We start from the raw sequence: 19,210 nt of genomic DNA on the forward strand, positions 1-19,210 counted from the left end.
GGATGAGATGTTTGACCTTTTCAGATTTGTCCCCTGGTAATGAATTTGCTGGAGGGCGGCGGGGCAGGGAGCAGCAGTGCGTTGAATTATCGCTCCCATTGTTCAAATGCTGCAGACCTGGACTCTCAATAGGCCCACTCCTGCTAATAGGCCGGGAATGTGGGAGAGAGATTGGGAGGAAGATTTAGCCCGTCTCAGGGCGTTGTGGGTAAAGCCGTGAGACAAATGGCTGTTTTTGCTCACTGCCGAGGAGAAACGGGCTCAGGTCACATTGCTGAGTCAAATCTTTATGCCATTCGCTCAAATGATGGAGTCAAATCTCTGACAGCCGCCCACAGGAAGCATGTCAACGCTCTGACAGATGCTCATTACAGGATACGGGACGGACGTGAGCATTTTTTCGGTGACTGGTTTTCCGCCACGTTGCTGCAGTCTTACGGCTGAATCGCAGCAGGAATACGATTCTAGCCGCAGAAATGTTTACAATAAGGCATAAAGGACATCCTGTCTTTGGGAGGAGGAGGTGCCACATTCATAACGCCGGGGCGGCTGACTCAGAGTGTTGGAAAGCCACTTTTGTCCGTCATGAGTTCCATTAAGAGCATCTGCGCCCATGTTCATGTAAACATCCTGCGATCTGCCTGTTTGCCAGCCATCACCTCATGCTGCATTTCCCCCTCTCTTTTTCTTCACTCTTTCCTCACGCCACCTTAGACGCCATCTTGTGTGACATAGGGGAGTTTCACTGTCGCGACGGGAAGACCTGCGTCCCCGAGGCCTGGCTCTGCGACGGCAAGCCCGACTGCCCCGATGACTCCGATGAAAGCGACGCCATTTGTAAGTCTGCCATTGCGCCCATTGCTCACCAGTATAAAAGGGTCATCTATACACTGCATTCATCACAAACTAACACCTTTATTTGATACGCTGTGTCCACCAATCACGTCAGTCCGATAGCACGCTGTAAAAAGTGGATCGTCTTTTTTGATGAGTCATGCTGAAATCCTCGAGTTGACACAAAGGAACCCTGTTGGAGTTTGCCATCCCAGCTCGGGAACTCCAAATGAAGACTAAAAACTTCTATTTGAGTTTCAAACTCTCCTCAGACGTGTTTTCTTGAAAGGAATTCTTGATCAGAGAGGAGAGCAGAGTTTGAAGACCTTAAGCTCTCTCTCATTGTTTATAGCCACCTTGAAAAGCAGGTTCTAAACAAGGCAGCAATATCTTAAATTGCAGCAGAACCTTTCGGCACAACAGCTTTTTTCTCTTTTTTTTTTTGGGGGGGGGGGGGGGGCAGAAAGCTTTGAAAAAGTTTCCCAAATTCATTTTTTTTGTTGTCCTTTTCACAAATGATGAAACAAGTTCTTTGCAAAAGTTTGGTCCTCAAACGTGGGCTCTAAATGTTGCTGAACGATGACCCTCTGTTACCTCAAACTTTAAGACGATGCTAATCTGTTGATTGCACAAAGGGGAAGGTCAATTTAGCTGGTATGAAACAGATCAGGGTCTCCACAACTGCTGCTTGATCCATTTTGTGTGTTTTTTGTGTTCTGCAAAACCAGTTTCACACTCAAGGTCGTGTTTTTTTGTCCTGAATATCAGCGAGGCGTTGAGGCTCTTGCTAGCACGCGATAGCTCAGCAACAACCCTGCTCACTTAATTATTACTAAATTACAACTAGCTCTCAAAGCCAAGTGAATTTTCAAAAAAAGTATACATTTAAAGAAATTGGGTGAAAGAAATAGACCCTTTTAAATCTCACTTTTAAAAGGTGTTTTTACTCTTTTCTCATTCAGCATGACAGTTGGGTATGTTTTATCTATGTTGTAGACAGTGTTTTATGTTGGATTTTTACATTACTTTTTAATGTTATTTTCACATTTTTATTGTTTTCTTCAGATATTTGTGTTTCTTTTTCAAGGGTGCAATATAAATTAAGCGGATTAAATCTGGAAGGAGCTGGCATTTATCTGCAGATGCCAATTCTTGATCTGTTATCAGATTAATCAAAATAACAGCAGTTGTGACAAATTGGATCCTACATTTCTCTCCAATACTCAAATGTCTTTGTGTGAACATTCCTGTTTTCTAAATTACTTTTGTCCTTTAGCATTCTTGCAGGTATGAAAATATCAACATGGGCTAAAACACGTAAACCAGGGTTTCATAGATTTCTGCAGCGCATGTAGACCAGTCAGATCTGATTATTATAATCTGATTAGCTCCAGAATAATGGTCATGTAAATGGTTTTAGTAACATGGGAGGTCATGTGGCTGATCAGTGGGTAAATGAATATGCTGTGTTATGATGTGAAGAACCAACTTGACATTTTGGTCTGTAGCCATGTGGACCTTTCCTTCTGTAGATGAAATGTACTTTACATACGTCTCACGTGCATCTGCACCTTATTGTGACATGAACGAGGCTCTGAACCGGCGGGATGTGAGATCGAAACCTGGAATAATATTACCAGAGACATTAACAGTCACGTCGGGTCCATCATCAGAGTTATTGGCTGTGATAAATGATTTATAGCTTTGGAGGCAGCAGAAATGAATGAAACACAGATGACAATAATTATTAATGCACTGGTGAGATTTATAACCTGGCATAAGATGCCACTCGTATTTTAATTATAATTAGACACCCCTGTGAAGCAGAGCATGTGTGGATTCACAACCATTTACATCTGATAACATATGTGGTTTAATCCAGAATGCTTCATACAGCCAAGGATTAAAGGGCCTGGGCTAACGCATGCTAGCATCTATTATGGTGCTAGTTGCCTGCTAGTTGTAGGCTAACAGACATACTGTACATATTGACAGGATTATTGTGATGTTTGCCTCTCATCGCTCTCTGTCCTTTTCCTCATGAAGCATTTATGCAATTCCTCCTACAGTCCACAAACATGCACATTAGGTGCACGGAGACCTGTCCAGGCTGTATTCATGATCATGACATCATGCTTCGACACCCCGCTGCCCAAACCCTGATTGGGTCTCGATAGCAGTTTGCAGAAAATGGATGGAAGGATCAATATTAGAGCTGTCAAATTATTTAAAAAAAATTCTAGTTTAATCTGATTAAACACAGGGTGGTTTCGAATTAATCATGATTAATCACATTCGACAAAAACGCCCAATACAGTCAATTTTTCTCTCTTTGCTGTTGTGGGATGAAAAGATGAATGCTGTGTTCATTGATCCAGGCGGACACCAACGGCCTCTTCTTCTTCTTCTTTATCACTCCACATGGATGTGCTGCCCATCATCTCCAGTGTTAGCGTGACGGGTTGCGCATGCGCTAATTGCATTAAGAAATTACCATTTCAAAACTGAATCATCCATCATCGCTCGTTAATGTATCAATTTTGACAGCCCTGATTAATACTGAAAGAGTTTAATTCGTAAAGTAGATTTACTACTCAATAAATATTTAGGACGGTCCTGAGAGCAACATATTAAGCTCGGTGTACAACCGGGAGCTGGTAATCGCTGCATCTTCAGGGCTCTGGAGGTGGCCTTGGATTGGAGTATCTGGAGTAGGAGAGCATTCACTTATCTGTTCAGCCCTGGGTCTTATGTGACTGGACAGCTGACAAGTCTTTCAGGGAGGAGGCAGAAGCAGGCTGCCTTCAAGAACATGCAAGTGATCCAAGTGAAATGGCAACCCTCCAGTTGTTAGCAGCTTCAAACATCTCCGCAGAGAAAAAAAAAGAAATCGCCAAAAAAACAAACATTTGCCCTCAGGGATAATCACACATTTACAACCAGAGTTGCACGGTGCTCTCAAGGACGTCTAAATGTCAAGGCGGTCTTGGGATGTGCCGAGGTTCACTGTACATGAGAGATAATGCGTCCCAGCGTTCTGTAAATGTGTCTCCAAAAATAACTTTTTCAGCAAAAAAAATGTCTATCAACTGCGTTGGTGCAAGAACCGACCAGAGACTGTTTTAAATCTAAAATCCATCAGGAGACCCTGGAGATGGGATTTCATGGACGTTTGGCTCAGCGCGGCGCTGCTGCCATGAGGGGCCTTGTGAATCCGCTGGACGTGGGCACCAGTGAATCCTTTGATTGAATTGTCCCTCCCAGAGGAAGAAACAATGAAAGGGGTCAGCGGCTGACTTCAAAAATATGGCCGCAGAAGCCGCGTTTCACGGTCGCAGCTCATTTTGACCCAATCAAGGCGGAGGCTGATCCCGGCGTCCTCGAGGACGGGAGCTATTCAGAGCCAGCTCTCTCTGGAGTCCTTCCATTTATTCTCCCTCCACGACAGGGGAGGGCACGTCTCCACATGGCTTCCTCCAAATTCCCCAGATTCGGAAGTCTGCAGTTTCCTGTTGAGATTGTAAAAATCAAGCAGCTTGATGACTCCGCAGGGGGCCCGGCCTCTATCTCATGGCTCTGCTGCTTCGTTAGCAGCAGCCACCTGAAAAGAACTTTTTGCGTTGCCTGTTTTCACCCAGGGAGAACAAATCCCACCTATTTTTGCCCTTATTTCTACTGTATACATGCCAGCGGCGGCACGGAAAATAAGACCTTGAAATCACAAAACGAGCCAGTGAAATTCATTAGGCGATTCATGTGGATGACGGGTTATTGATTTTTAATCTCTACTATGACATAATGTTAGTTTGTTTGACCCAAACTCAGCTCTTCTATTACCCTGCGGTTAATAGCTGAGCTCTTTTTATAACCTTTTGAGTGAATTCTGTCGGTGGTGTTTGTACTCCGTATAACAGCCTTACATCAGGTTTGTGTGTATGCTGGTTTGGTTTTAGCTGAATTCATCACTTAACTCCATCCCTAAACTACACTCCCAAATGCTGGATGTAGAGGCGGATGTACAGAGCCCATCTAAAAACAACTCTGAGGTTTAGAGGACGCACGACTGCAGCCGGAACATCACAGAGTGTATCTGAGGCAGCCTATCGGTGTCCAGCGAGGGATTCTAAGTCACATGTTGAAATCAATGTTTCGGGAACCACGTGGGGTTCCTGAGAGGATTGGCACCAACAGGACGGTGGTTTTGGGGGTAATGTAGCATAGAATATTGCTGAGATGAAGGACAGGGGCCTTTTGCATTATGGAATGTTTATTTCCCCTTCTCCCCGCCTCTCAACCCTTTTGACTCATCAGAAAAGGCGATATTACAGCTCATAAAAAAGAATCCGTGTGATTGGGACCGCAGTGCGGCTATAGTCGTATTTGTGTGTGTGTGTGTGTGTGTGTGTGATGTAGGTGGGACTGGAAGTGAATGTATCTCAGCCTCCTGTGGATTTCTGATTAAACACAGTCGTCTTCCTGAACTGAATTTTAACATGTTTAACCAGCGTTGTTGGAGCCGACCGGCTGTGCGGCAAAACTTCCGTCTCTTCTTTACATTTGGAACCGAACCGATGTCCGTGTCCTCAGGTGGCGCCATCTGGTTTCAGGAGTTTGTCAGTGGGGGGGCAGACAGAGGACAGTGTGTGTACGCATGCAGCTCCTGGAGAGAGGAGTGTTTGCTTTAAGGCCTTTAATAGCAAACTAGTCCAAAAGCTGCAAAAATCCCCCCTTTGCTCCTGCTTCCTCACACTCTTTGGTGTTAGACTTCAACCTCTGTCTGCAATTAAAGCCGTTTTCTCAAACACCCACGACTGAGAATAAATTTGGTTGCCAACCTTCATTCTGCCTTATTTACATCAGCGTGAAGACTACAACAGCCTTCACCCTGACTCTTAAGCTCCTGTTTCCTGTTGAATAGCTTCCCCCGCTTCACACTCGCCTTCCATCCTAACCCCTTATTGTCCCCGGAACATCTGCGGCAGTGTCAGCTTTAAATCTGAGGGAATTCAGTGCCAGAGCAAAAGGCAGCATCCTCGCCGCCATGAACGCTGCTCGTCTTTACCTGTAGCCAGACGTGAACCTTTATGTGCGCGGCTCCGTGACGCTGGATTGCGTTTATTGACCATAACTAACAGCTTGTGTAGGAGCTGGTGAAAGATATGAAGCATGGCAGCAGTAAACATGGTCAACGCTGTGTTTGCTGTGTTCCTGCGTGTGCCTGTTACCGTGTGTGCGACTCTAACCCTCATTAAAGATGCCCTCCAGTCAACGCAGACGTATTTGCTTGCTTATGATCAGCTGATTGACACCATGGGCGGGCGCACCCATTCAGTCACACACGTTAACAGAGACAACCAGGGCCGAAGGGCATAAAAGCATCTCGTTTTTATGTGAAAGACTCGCATCTGTTAAGTGTGCAAATCATTTCTCGCCGTTACCTCACTTCACTGTGGTCATAAAAGCTCGCACATTCGCGCCTTCGTCCCGTTTATCAAGGTCACCCCTCGAGCCGCGACCTCCGAAAGAAACGCTGATGTGCACTTGTTTCATTTACACCGCTGCGCATTGTAAAACTGGAGTGCATCACTGGCGCGTCAGTCATTGGCCATCCCATTCATTACACCTTCTGCTCTGGTTCACAGGTAGCGTAAATCAACAATCGGCCATCAGCCATGTTATTTATGGGCTAGCAACCTCCCCTGGGCCAACAGTAGCAACTAGCTTTGCTTCCCAAGGGATTATTTTCATTGTTAAAAGACATTGACTGACGTGATGATTTGGTGAGTTCATGTAAAAACATCTCAACCTCACTGTTTCCTTCTGTATCTCAGCACACATATATATACATACATACACACACACACACACACACACATATATATATATCTATAAAAGTGGCAGATTTCCCTTTTGCTGTCCCTTAAATCTCAGGGTAAGCACATTGTTTTTGTAAATGTTGGTTTAAGGCTTTGTAAGTATGGAACGCACATGAATTATTCATTTAATGCTGGACTCGAAACAATGATAATGGAGTATTTGCATATATATATATATATATATATATATACAATAGTCGGTCAGTAAATATTAGTAAATATAAATGATCTGTGTATTATTAGAATATAGGATGGCTTTTGTTGCATTTTTGAATTGCTGTTTTCTCCCCGAGGCTTTTTGTGCACGTGTGTATGTGTGGGGGTGCCTGTGTGTCAGTGTGTGTTGATTTTGTGTCAGATGCAGTTGCAGACACCTTCATTTTTCACGATAATGTGTGTTTTCAACACTAACGTGAATAGATGCAGGAACCTGGATGTAGAATATATTAATTCTCATTTATTCTCTATTTGTCTTTATTTGTTCAGACTTATTTACACAAGCCCACATAATATCCACCAAATCTGGACTTTTAAGTTCTTAACTTTGTTCTTGAGCAAAAAAAAACTTTACACTGATAATTAGCTGTATTTGTGATGAAAAATGGTTCTTGACAGCTTCTACTTGCATCTAAAAAACGAATCTAAAATGTTGCTCTGACACAACTACTACACAACATACGCTCTGATGTGACCTTTGGACCTGAGCCCTGAAGGCCTGCCCGTTCTCTCTAGCATCTCTGAGACGATTCAGAACCCTGATTGGAGTCCTGTGGATTAGAGAGTTGATTTGCATCTACATCAGGTGTCAGAGCTGACCGTGCACATCACAGTAACAAGCAAAGCCGCGAGGTCAGAGACAAGGTTGTGACAAGACAGAGATCTGGTGGAGGCCGGATCCCTGAGCTGTCCATCGTCCCAAAGTGAGCAGTCAGAGGGGGGAAAGGTTCTTGGTAAAAGACATGACCAAGAACTTGCTGAGCCCCAGAGATTCTGGTGTGGATAGCAGGACGTTCCAGAAGGTCAACCAATGCTGCAGCACTCCACCAGTCTGGGTTTATTGATGGTGACCAGATGGGCGCCTCTCCTCACATTCATGGAAGCCCACCTTTAGTCTGCAGAAGGCCCCAAAGGACACTCAGACTGTGACAAGCCAGAGTCTCTGGGCTGGTGAAACCCCGACTGAACTTTACTGACTCATTTCTCAGCATCACGTTGGGAGGAACCAGGCAACTTTGGCTGCTCTACGTCTCCCTAAATATTATGACGATGATGCAAAACTGTAGCGTGATGTAACGTAGCTTCAAAATGTGTTTAAACATAAGACGATGTGGGGAAAAAATGGGTCTGAAAAACTTTTGATGAACTCTACGTTCACCTCTGTTGGCAGATAAAAACACAGTATATTAGAAGAGAGTGTAATTGTAGTGATAAATGATACATCGTGTCCATATATGTGGGCATTTGAACAAATAGTTAATAGACGAATGTACGTGGAGTGTTGTTGAAGGCGAGAGGGAGAGTCGGTCTTGCCGCTTGCGAAATGTCGCCACTGTGGGTCTAACCTGTACGTTTCTGATGGCGGCGGAAACTGGAGCACCCAGATAAACCCACACAGACAGAGTTGATGCCGAAGGGCCCGTTGTAGCTGGGGATCAAACCCATGACCTTCTCACCATCAGGCTGTGATGAAAATCCAATCAACAGAAGCCTTGCTTTTGGTTCTGCACTGAAAACCCGGCAAAACTATTGGATTTCTGTCTTTATTCTGAAAGTTGTTCGGTATGTGAAGGTTCTGGCCTGTAGAGCATCTTTAAAAGAGAAGCTCCTCGCAGAAAGAGTCTGGATAAACTAATTTTCCATTCCATGCTTATACTGGGCTGCCTTATAAGGGCTGTTTTTGGACCGCGCTTGCTAACTGGACGTGAACCGTTCAGACGAGCTGCTGTGTTGGCTCTTTTCTTGGCAGCCTACCGAAGCCATTGGGACAATACTGTTTGATTTAAATGTGTTTGTCCTTGTCCAGACGCTGCCGCTGCTGCTGAACAAGTGTCGTTGATTGGCCAGCTTCACCCTGAAGCAGCATCATGAATCAACTCTCCCTAACCTGGTTCTGCCTGTACTGAATGGGCCTTGTTTTATACTCCAAACAGAGCTGGAGCCACAGGCGTTCATGCTGTAGCGTAATGCTAATAGCATATCCGCAGGATGAGAAAGCTGCGCGGGGTCAGAGGTCACGTGTTGCTCTACTGTGTGCTGTCTGGTGATGCAAAATGCATGAACGTAATTCTTTAAATGTATTTTTAGCGAGTATTTTTTTTGAAGTGCTTTTCTGGTGCTTTTCTTATTCCATTTATTATGACACTTAGTATCTGGTGATGCAAAAGAAGAGCAAGTATTTTCTTCAATATCAAGTCACACAAACACTGAGATAAGTGACATTTAAGTGATTCTGAGTATTCTTGTTCTTGCTACATGCTGAGTACCAACATGTGCATTTTACTAGCAAAGTGAGGACATTTTTGAGAAGTGAGGACATTTCAGCTGGTCCTCACAATTTTAAAGGCCTGTTTAACGATGAAGACGTGGTTTTTGGTTAATATTGGGTTTAGTGTCCAGGATTGGGGGTTAGTTGGTATGGTTAGGGTTAGGTATTGCTTTATGTCTATTAAAGTCCTCATAAAGATAGAAGTCCAAGGGTGTGTGTGGGGGGAGAGAGAGTCAAAAATGATGCTGCTAATTATGTACAATAAGAAGAGATCATTGTACTGACAATGATGACAATATTGTGGCATTAATTTTATCTGGACCTCTGATTGTCAATATATACTTCTAAATAATAATAATTAAAAAAAATAAATCACCGAGCTGCTCTAACGGCGCAGAGGTGACGCTGAAACGGTGACGGGGCTTGGTTGGAAAATGTGCATATTGACTCTCGCGTCATGTGTGAAAAGCATTGAATTCACCAGAGAAGACGCTGTTTTATAGGAATAAAAGGAAAATTGTTTTATGGCTCCCTCACGGCACCCGCTGGGACGTCGGATATCTTCATATCTCTGAATTATGAACAATGTGCCGTTGCTTCTTTAAAAAAACAATTTATGACGGAGCAGACGAGCTATGAATTCATGGAGAACGCCCCTGTTGCGGCGTTCTCCTGGAGCTTCTGAGGACCCCATCACTCTGCGTAAACTAGCACTGACACAGATTAACACCGTTATCGGCGTTGACACAGTCCCTGACTGAGGAGTCTCTCCTGACGCATTAAGAGGCAGCGTCACTTCCAAACACAATCAGCAGCCGGCCCGGGTGGCCGACACCTGCCTCACCTCCGGCGGTGTCACCTGGCAAATGTATGCAAACCCTGAATTTGGTCTGAAGAAACCGATTCAGATTAAAAAAAAGATGTAAAACTGGCAGTGCTCGGGATTTCTAATGCATATGCATGTTATATAGAAATGCTGCATATTTTAACATGCAGCACCTTTGATGTACAGTAGTTTCACACCATTGCTGCTGAAGTTCCATCTTTCTTTTATATCTCTCTATCATCTCGGTGATGATTGAAGTAAAAAAAAAAAGTTCGAGACTGTCTGAAGGTAAAAGATGGACCCTTTAGATTGACTTTATCTGCTCAGGACACACACATTTGGTGCATTACGAGTTTCCTGTAGTTTCCTGTGAGCATAATTAGCTGAGACCCAATATACCATAGCTAGTTTATACCTGTAATTGTTCAGAAAGTGCTGATACTAAATTGAATTGTTCTTGCGTTACCTGAATAGGCGTGAAGTCTCCTTTAGCTTACCCAGAGAACGTCTGCCTTCCCCTCACTCATTAGAGTTAAATTGCTGTTTAAGTCTACTTGCACATTTAATCTCTGAACATTATTAATTAATCAAACATTACGAAGACCATGCAGTTTTCATCTGCAATAATTGGAGGTTTATAAATTAGGAATCTCCCAATACAGCGGAGGGCTGCTCCGTTGAGCTTTTTTTTTGGTGTAACTACAGAAATGGAACTGGAAATCCTGGAGTTTGATCCAGGGAACCTGTGGTTGATGTTCCTGCTTCCTGCTGTGTTAGAAGCACACGGGTCCGCCCGTGCGCCCATATTTATGAACTGAAGCTTAATATTTTATTGTTTCAAGGTTGTTTCTTTGCTCATCATTACATTGGTATTAACCTCAAAGATGTATTTTCTGATCTTTATTTGATTTTATTCTACCTGCCAAAGCTTAAACTGTCACCTTTTCCCTTTAGCCTAAGTGGATGGTGGAGAACTGAACGCACATTATGCAAGAAGCTTTAATAATAATTTCCATGGGAATCAGCAGCTCTGGAGGAAGGCGCTGCGCTATCTCCCGGTGTCACGTAGCACATCCTCTATCTTGTACATATGACTTTGAGCAATCATCCGACATAGTACAGTAGTTTGGGAATTGACGGAGGAATTTTAAGCACCTCAGCCATTGCGAGACCATCTGGGTATCCCTGCATGACAGATCAGAGCTGCTGAATATTCATGCGCCATCCCGCCCCTTATCACATTAGATTAGAGCCCATGTGGCGAGGGAGTGCTGGGAGAGGCTGACAGCGCCGTTACATTGTCAGAGACCTTTACAGCTGTGTGTTAAATAGTACATTTGCCAAATGTGCTCAGATGCGGCGCCCAGGCTGCATCTCCGAGTTTGATTCCGTGCAAATCACTTTTGAAAATCAAGCTGCAACGGGAGTCTAAAGTGTTTTACTGGATTTGACTAAAAAGGATGAGTGAGAATCTCCAGGCCTTGGAAAAGCTAGCCGGGGAATATTCCTAATTAAAGGCATCCCTTTCAAAACAATGAAGCTGCTCGGGGTGTTGGTGATGATGATGGGGAGGCGGCTAATGACTCGTTATAATGTCAGTACAGATGCGCGCCTTGTCGTCGGCGCGTCCTCTCTGTATATCAGCGGGAGGCGCCGCTCCTTGCACCGTTTACATTAATTATTGTGCATCTTCATTCGTTTTAATAAAGGAAAAATGGCTGCTGCAGATTAAACAGTCCAAGGTGTTGGGATGCGCATTCTCGGGGAGGGAAAACTCACCGGGATTGTTGCCGATCCTCTTCACCTGCGTGATAAATCCTCCCATTAGGCGGCCGCAGTAGCGCGCCGGTAATTGGTATCAATGTGGTCAGGGTGGAGCCGCGGCACGTTTGCAGCGCTGTGTTCCTGCGCTCTCCTGGTTGCCACGTGAACGAGGGGACATTTCTGTCTCATGAATCCTTAAGCAGCTGCTCACCGCTGGTTCCCAGGCTGGCGGGGGGAGCCGAGCAGTTTGTCATCGGACTTCTGCGCCGTTGTTGGCGAACATCTGCTGTGCGTAAGGAACAGCGCTGTAAATTATAAATCGCATGTGTAAAGGTTCCCCCACCTCCGATGGACGAGGTCTAGCAGCACAAAGCGGAGCGATTGTTTAACGGTGAAGACGGCAAAGCGCGATAATGATGACGAACTATTGTTTGACCTCTCGACCTCAGTCGGTCGCGGTCGACGCTACTCCCCGCTGGAGGAAAAAAAACCCAACCACAATACTCTCTGCTTGGTAATTGCGCTGTTCGAGTTTGCTAGTTATTATAGTTAGCATGTCTAAATGTGTCGTTTTCTCCTCCGCAGGCACGCATCAGGTTGTGGTCAGATGTCCCCTCAACCACATCCAGTGCATCGGGACAAAAAAGTGTATCCACTTCAACAAACTCTGCAACGGGGCCAGAGATTGTGAGGACGGCTTCGATGAAGGCGTTCACTGTCGAGGTGAGGCGCTTCTCTCGCCCCTCCTCCTCCGCCTTGGGTTCCAGAATACATAAAATAATTAGTATTCTTTTTATTATGTAAATCGCCGCTAATCTTATTGGGAATATTAAGATTGTGAAATTCGTTTGTGCAATATTTATCCACGGAAATTGCTTTGCTCTTTGTTCCGCGCCTGTAATATTCATGACACCGACGCTCTTTCAACCGTGTACATTTTAAAGCTTTTTCTTTGAATAGTCACATTTAATCTTTCTTTGCTTTTATCAAATGCATATGTAACATTATTAACGCCGGTAACGGCCGTAGCTCCTGCTGGCGCCTCAAACTTTTGGTCTTGAACTGGTTGCAGAGGTCACACCTCGCCATCCCTCCCGTCGGGGCAGGCGCGGGGCCCAGTAGGGCGAGGGCACCGGGTATTGTGTTCTACACAAGGTTTTTGTTGCTGCTTGCATTCTTAGCATCATAGCAAGCTGCTTAGGACACCTGGCTGCTGCAGGGAAGCGGCGATTGCCTCTTGGTTAATTGGCATGACTCTGAGTCGGCCCTGGCAGAATCCACAACCTTACCGGACCTGTAAGGAACTCAAGCTGGGCTTTGTCTGTGTGCCACGTGGAGATAAGGGGCAGTGAGAGAAGTGGATACTACAGGATAGTACAGGAGCAGCATTCACAGTAGATGTTGAAATGTCCGGGAAAAAAGGGAAATTTTGTTCTTTTGCTCTTTAATGTTGCAGGTGACTAAAACATGACATGACAGAAACTATGTGGCTGTTAAAGGATGAAATCAGATCACGAGGCTGCTGTGGGTTGATTTAGATGAATCAGAAGGTGATTAAGATTAAGATATGAGCTAATGTCCGATGGTGAGGCCCGACGAACGGCTGACCGGTGTTTGCTTTGTGGTGACGTTGTACTTTAACTTTAAGTCCTTCGGTGAAACCAAAATTGCTGCGTGTGAGTGTGAAAATTGACTCTGTTGGTCGATTGTTCCATCTTGGGGGGGGTTGTACTCGATTTTCCCCTCTAGAGGTCCGATATGTTACTCAGAGTCATCTATCTTCATTGAGTTGGTTCTGCTGGCAAATAGCGTCGGAGCTGCAGTCCAGGCAGAATTGTGGGAGTTTGAGTCATTTATGGTCAAATGAAATCATCTGGATTAAGGTGCTAGCTGAAAACAAGCTACAAAAGAGTCTTAGCAACTACTTTCTGGAAATCCATCCCATAATGCAGTGCAGGAAGATAGAAAGCTCTCTAGTTACAGGAAGGCCTTTCTTGATTTCTTCAATTTATTCCTGAATGTTTGTCGGGTACAGGAGCTAAATGCACGTCATTAAAGGGAAAAAAGCCAATTTAAAGGCTCTGGACGTGAAACGAAGAGGGCAAATGGGTCGATGCCAGGTTTCCACTTCTACCCATCCCGGGTTTTTTCAGGGCAGATAGAAGGAGTGCATCAGGAGAAAAGGAAGAAACTAAAAGCTTGTTGTTGGAAGTGCTGACCTCCGTATTTAAAGGATGCTCCCTTTGGTCGGATTAGTCGGATCATTAGATCCAGATCATTCCGTAGCCATAATCAAGGGAAGGATTGTTTATCCCGTGCATGTTTTTTAATCTCACAAAGTTTATGTGAAAGAAACTGTGTGTCCTGACCATTGAATCATAAAGATGATTTAGAGCTTGTTTAACTATTAATATTTGGTCCTATTAATATTAGGGTTAGTTTAACTATTAATATTTGGTCCTGCATTGGGAACTGATGTTTCCATTAATGGCGGTCCACGTAAACAAATGGCTTCTGGGTGAATTTAAACTCTGAATTCAGGGTTTTGGAAGAATTTATTCGCCAACATTAGATGGACTTTGTTCATTGTAACGTTTCCATAGATACATCGAACGAGGCTCGACCCAGGCCTCAACTTTGTAGCCATTAAGAAAGTTTCCAGTGAAAGAACGATTGTGTAGAGGATGGTAGCGATGACCACCGCTAGATTTTTTTATTTATTTACTTTTTTTCCATATTGGCCTTGCGTCACAGGACTTTGGGCTTAAAAAGAAATAAGAAATAGTTCCTTTCTAATCATTCAATAGAAAAGTCCACTAAATACTTCCGGGTCATCCATAATCTGCTCCGCTGCAGCTCAAAGCTTGAGGTCCAGAAATTTGTTTCGTATTCCAGGAACGTCCATGTCGTATGTTGCTGGAGGCACCAAGGGGTGTCCTGCTCTCCCACAGCCCCTGTGCACCTCGTGCTCTGTAGGATACACATATCAGCCGTGCACCAGGCACCTTCATTACCACACACACACACACACACACACACACACACACACACACAGACACAGGTGTGCGTTTGGCTGTATATGCAGGGACCAATCAGAAAGGCAGAACGTGGCAGGTTGGCAGGAAGTTACCAGTGTCGCAGTGTATCAGTTCACGCCCCACTGTCCTCTCGCTGAGTCCGCCGTATTATAATGTTTATTAGCGGCTCGGGACTGCACGAAATTTATTGCGGAATCAGGTGTTGTCCTCTGCAAGTGCGGAGGAGAGCAGAACAACAAGAGTCAGGAGGAAAGTCAATTTACATCAACAACGGCACACCTCAAATATGATTCATGGGTTGTTAACCAGCCTTAACCAGCCTGGAGTCTCTGGAGGTGCGTTAAGCCCCCCCCTGTACACGCAGGCGCTTACCCATCTTTGCTTTGTCGGTCACAAGCTAATGGGGAACAATATTCATAGCTAAGCTTCCCCCATGAACAGACCTGTTTTTAATGGACGTCTTTCTTCACTCGTTCGCGCACACGTGTTACACAAATGTAGCACTGAGGAGTTTACATGGCGCCACCTGCTCAATGGGAGCAATAATCATTCCCACAATTAGCCATTTGCTAGTTAACAGTTTGTTAATCTGCCCGTTGGTCAGAGGATTGGGCAGATTAACACCCTCACTCGGCACTTTAACACTCACGGTTAGACTGGAAGGGGAGGAAGCCTCATCAAAAATGTCAGTTTTGTATTTTAGAGATTGTGTTGGACTTGGCATATAAGCCAGCGACACACACACACACACACACACGCACCCTGGACCTGCTTCCTGTGCTAGAGGTCCCTGAACAACAGCAACCGGAGCTAGAGTATAACAGTATACAGTATTGCAGCCCAGATGGTCCATATGACAGTGTTTCCAGTGTTGACGGGGTTGTGTTAGCGGTCCAAAGCATCCATCCAGTGAAGTCTTACCTTAAATCATGTGCTCACTTCGTCATTGCTAATTAAAGCGCCGCTTTAGCCTCCACATTGTAGCAGTAGCTGCCACGGTTACTGTCGGCGCTCACTTTTCGTATCATCCTCATGTTGGCTCTGCTTCTGAGGTTTTTAACCCCCCCTGCTCCACCTCCCCCCGGAAAAGTTGGCCGATCTGTGTGCTCTCTCCTCTCTTTGTGCTTGGCTTTCAAATGTTTTGTCTTTGGGGGAAAAATATATTTCTGCCTCAGTTGTCTAATAAAACTGTCTATATTTGGTTCACATGAGGTGAATGAACTCTAATTTACTCTTTCTTTTTCAACCTCGGGGCTTCGAGCCCGACGGGCCCCATTTTACAGCGAGCCTTCCCAAGAATAACCAACAGCTAACAGCTTTCAATTTTTTCGAATTAAATTTACGAGAGTTTATTAGTTTAACGTCTGGCTCCTCTGCGGCGCACGCACCGATAGACGGCGCGTTATTTAGGGATTCACGTTGCACCCGACATTTTGAAGTGCACCGACTCGAAAGTAGAGTTTAAAAAACAAAACAAAGGGGCGTAAAAAAAAAAAAAAAAAATCTCATTAGCGACGGAGACCCGAGAAATCCTCGTCTCTGCGGTTCATCTGTTGTAGCAGCCAAACGCGCGCTTCTTTTTCATTTTCCAGCCTCTCTGCCTCACTCCAAATCCAGTGTGGGAGAAAAATACAGATCAGTATATGTTTTTCTTACCGCCGAGTCTCAGAAAAACAAACAGTGTCAAACATGCGCACACCCTCCTACCTCGTGTCTCTGAACAATATTCAATTATCTCACTTGATTAACTTTTCGTCGCGCCGCCACAAACAAACACTCCTCTCCGGGGTGACGGCGGCCGTGATAAGCGATGCACTTGTTCTGAAACGACCAGCCATGAATACAGCTCAATAATTTTCTTCTTTTTTTTTTTGCTGTGTTTCTCAGTAGGTTGAAAATGGGCTGCCAACCAGCCTCGCGGACTGTAAAACATTAGCATATTTATTAAATTTTTGCCCGTCTAATGGATGGAACATTTACAGTAAGTAGTCAGAGCGATCGCTCTCCTCTCCAGGGTGGTGCTCCGCCATGTCTTCTGCTCTTTTATTGTTCTTCAACTACAGAAACAACAAGCGAATTGGATTTTATTTCCCAGCCTTGTCCTCCGTACCGATGGGCTTTGACATTTTCAAACGTTTTTGCAGAAATGGTGCTAAATGACATAGAACTGGCCACTATTATGTCTTAATGAGAGCGTTTAGGATTGATTCCCAGGCACCACAACATGCTATAAATAACAGCAGACGCTGGGAATCAATATTTCATGCGTCTTACTTTGTTGGCAGGGCATTGTCATTCATGTCATTACTGCGCCTAATATGAGGAAGCATTGTGGTGTCGCCACATCCTTTGACAGCAGATTGTCTTCCTGGGGAGCGCTTCTAATTAAAATTTCATTGTTTTGTGGAAGATTTCAACACCCACTCTAATGGCATTTCCGATATTTAAGGGCACGTCACAGAGACTGGCAGCCTACCAGCTCTCCAATCCCTCATTGAATTGTGCTTTCAGGGATTAACAACATTTACTGTCACATTTGAGCCCTACTTTGAGCTTCAGAATTGGATTTTTTCCCCCCTTTCCTTTCATTTTGAAATGTACACGCGTACGTGCTTGTATCTGTGACATTTCAGATGATACCTCCTAGACCGTCCGGACAGCTCTGTGTCACATCAAAGCTAGCGCGCTTAAGCTTCCCAGATAACTTCCTTAGCCTAAATTGTCACTCCAATCATCGCACTTCTTGCACAAACGCATCTCTGGAAACCCTTGAATGCTTGAAACCCAAGGAATTCATGACCCAATTTAATCAATCTTATCACTCCCCACCACCCAGAGGAGGCCAACCACAGCTACAGTGCACCAGAATGGGTTAAGCATCTCATTTACAAGTGAGAAATCCACTCATATGTCCTTCAGACAGCCACGGGTCCACCTCCCATGTTGAATTTGCTCTCGGAATAATTACAGGTCTTGACTGCAAACAGAATTTTGAGGTGGAACCAATGATTCAAAGACCAGCTGAGGAGAAAAGTCCTAATTAATGCCCTAATGGGGAATTAGCCTTTTCTCAAGCATGGGGAGCTTTTTTCCCCCCAGATACTGGGAGACGGACTGTGATACACTCATTACTCATACCTCACTTATATGCAGAATGAAAATGTGTGAATAATGTGAGGAAATTACATCCGTGTTGCTCATAGACGATATGCTAAACTTAATATCCTCATTAATTTTAGATTCAACACCTCCCAACTAGCAAGCAGGGAAGATCAAAATTGCATTGAAATCTATTTGATCGCACAGGCGCGTACCTAAGGGATCGGTGTGTAGGTGCAGCCCTCTCTTGGATCTCCCTCGACGCGGCATCGTCGACTGTGGTCGTTGGCAGGTGCTGCATCTGCTGCCTCAACAGGAATGCTTCCTCATCTCCTCAGGGAAGTCTTCCTCCTTGTGAGGCTTTGAAATGCTCCTTTTGGGAAATCTCTGTCCAGATGATGAAAGTAGCATCGGCTAATAAATCAGGTGGGCTGTAAAGGACGACCGGGGGGGCGGCGCGCGGTCATAAACTTGGGGCTCCCCACAGGAAAGTGTGTGTTGGTATAAATGTGTTGTTGCTGTGGGAGTCGCACGGCGAGCAGATTAAAGCACTTTGTAAATAAGGGCTAAAATGCTAATAATTGATTCTCCAGGGGGAACAGTTGCACACATAAATCATGTATTTGTATCAGATTACAATCTGGCTCTTTTGCTGCTGCTGTGATTGGAATTTAGAGGAATTAGTGAGAATTAATGGCAAACGCTCTTTTATAATTATTCTCAGTGTTCAGTTAAATAAAACTCGGGTGACACTCCTGTAAATACACTCATTTTATTTTTAAAAAGAGCGTCATTGAAATGGAATATGGTTAAGGTCATTCAGAGCTGGAGCCTGAGCACTCATGATGAGATGGGCCCACTTCCATCCGTGCTACAGCAACCCCTGCATCTACACCTGCTAATTCAGGTAGATCTTTCTCTTTTGTCCGTGCCAGCGTCCCCGTCCCCCGTCCTCCGTCCTCCCATCCTGTGTGTAAAAGAAAATAACCCTGAACGCACCTTTTGTGTGTAACAGCTGAAAAGCACCCAAGAGGCCAGCATCACACACACTGACACGTGCAATGTGGTGAGCCATAAATTAGAACTGCAAACAAGCAAAGGTAATGACAGCTATCTTCTCTATCTCTATCACCCCCCCCCCCCCACAATGAGCAAAATGATGGTGATTCTTAATGGATGCAGAGACCTCGTTAAAGTTTCAGCCTCCTGTTCTCACTTGTGCTCTGACACGTGGACCATTCCGCTGATTCATGCGTCCAGTCAGGCCCGGAATGGCATTCAGGGGGAA

General features: G+C 44.8%; 1 protein-coding gene across 5 annotated transcripts in view; it reads left to right on the plus strand.

Moving 5' to 3' along the window:
* lrp1bb (low density lipoprotein receptor-related protein 1Bb) overlaps positions 1-19,210 on the plus strand; it is a 160,113-nt gene that overhangs the window by 46,678 nt on the left and 94,225 nt on the right. For 4 of the 5 annotated variants that reach the window (XM_057036399.1, XM_057036371.1, XM_057036383.1 and 1 more), the window contains exons 2-3: positions 715-837; positions 12,371-12,508. In XM_057036399.1, coding sequence (XP_056892379.1) covers positions 715-837; positions 12,371-12,508 — 261 coding nt within the window. The remainder of the gene's footprint in view (positions 1-714; positions 838-12,370; positions 12,509-19,210) is intronic. The other variant, XM_057036391.1, reaches the window with a different exon arrangement.

This window comes from Takifugu flavidus, chromosome 1 (assembly GCF_003711565.1).
Source record: "Takifugu flavidus isolate HTHZ2018 chromosome 1, ASM371156v2, whole genome shotgun sequence".
Classification (NCBI taxonomy): Eukaryota; Metazoa; Chordata; class Actinopteri; order Tetraodontiformes; family Tetraodontidae; genus Takifugu; species Takifugu flavidus.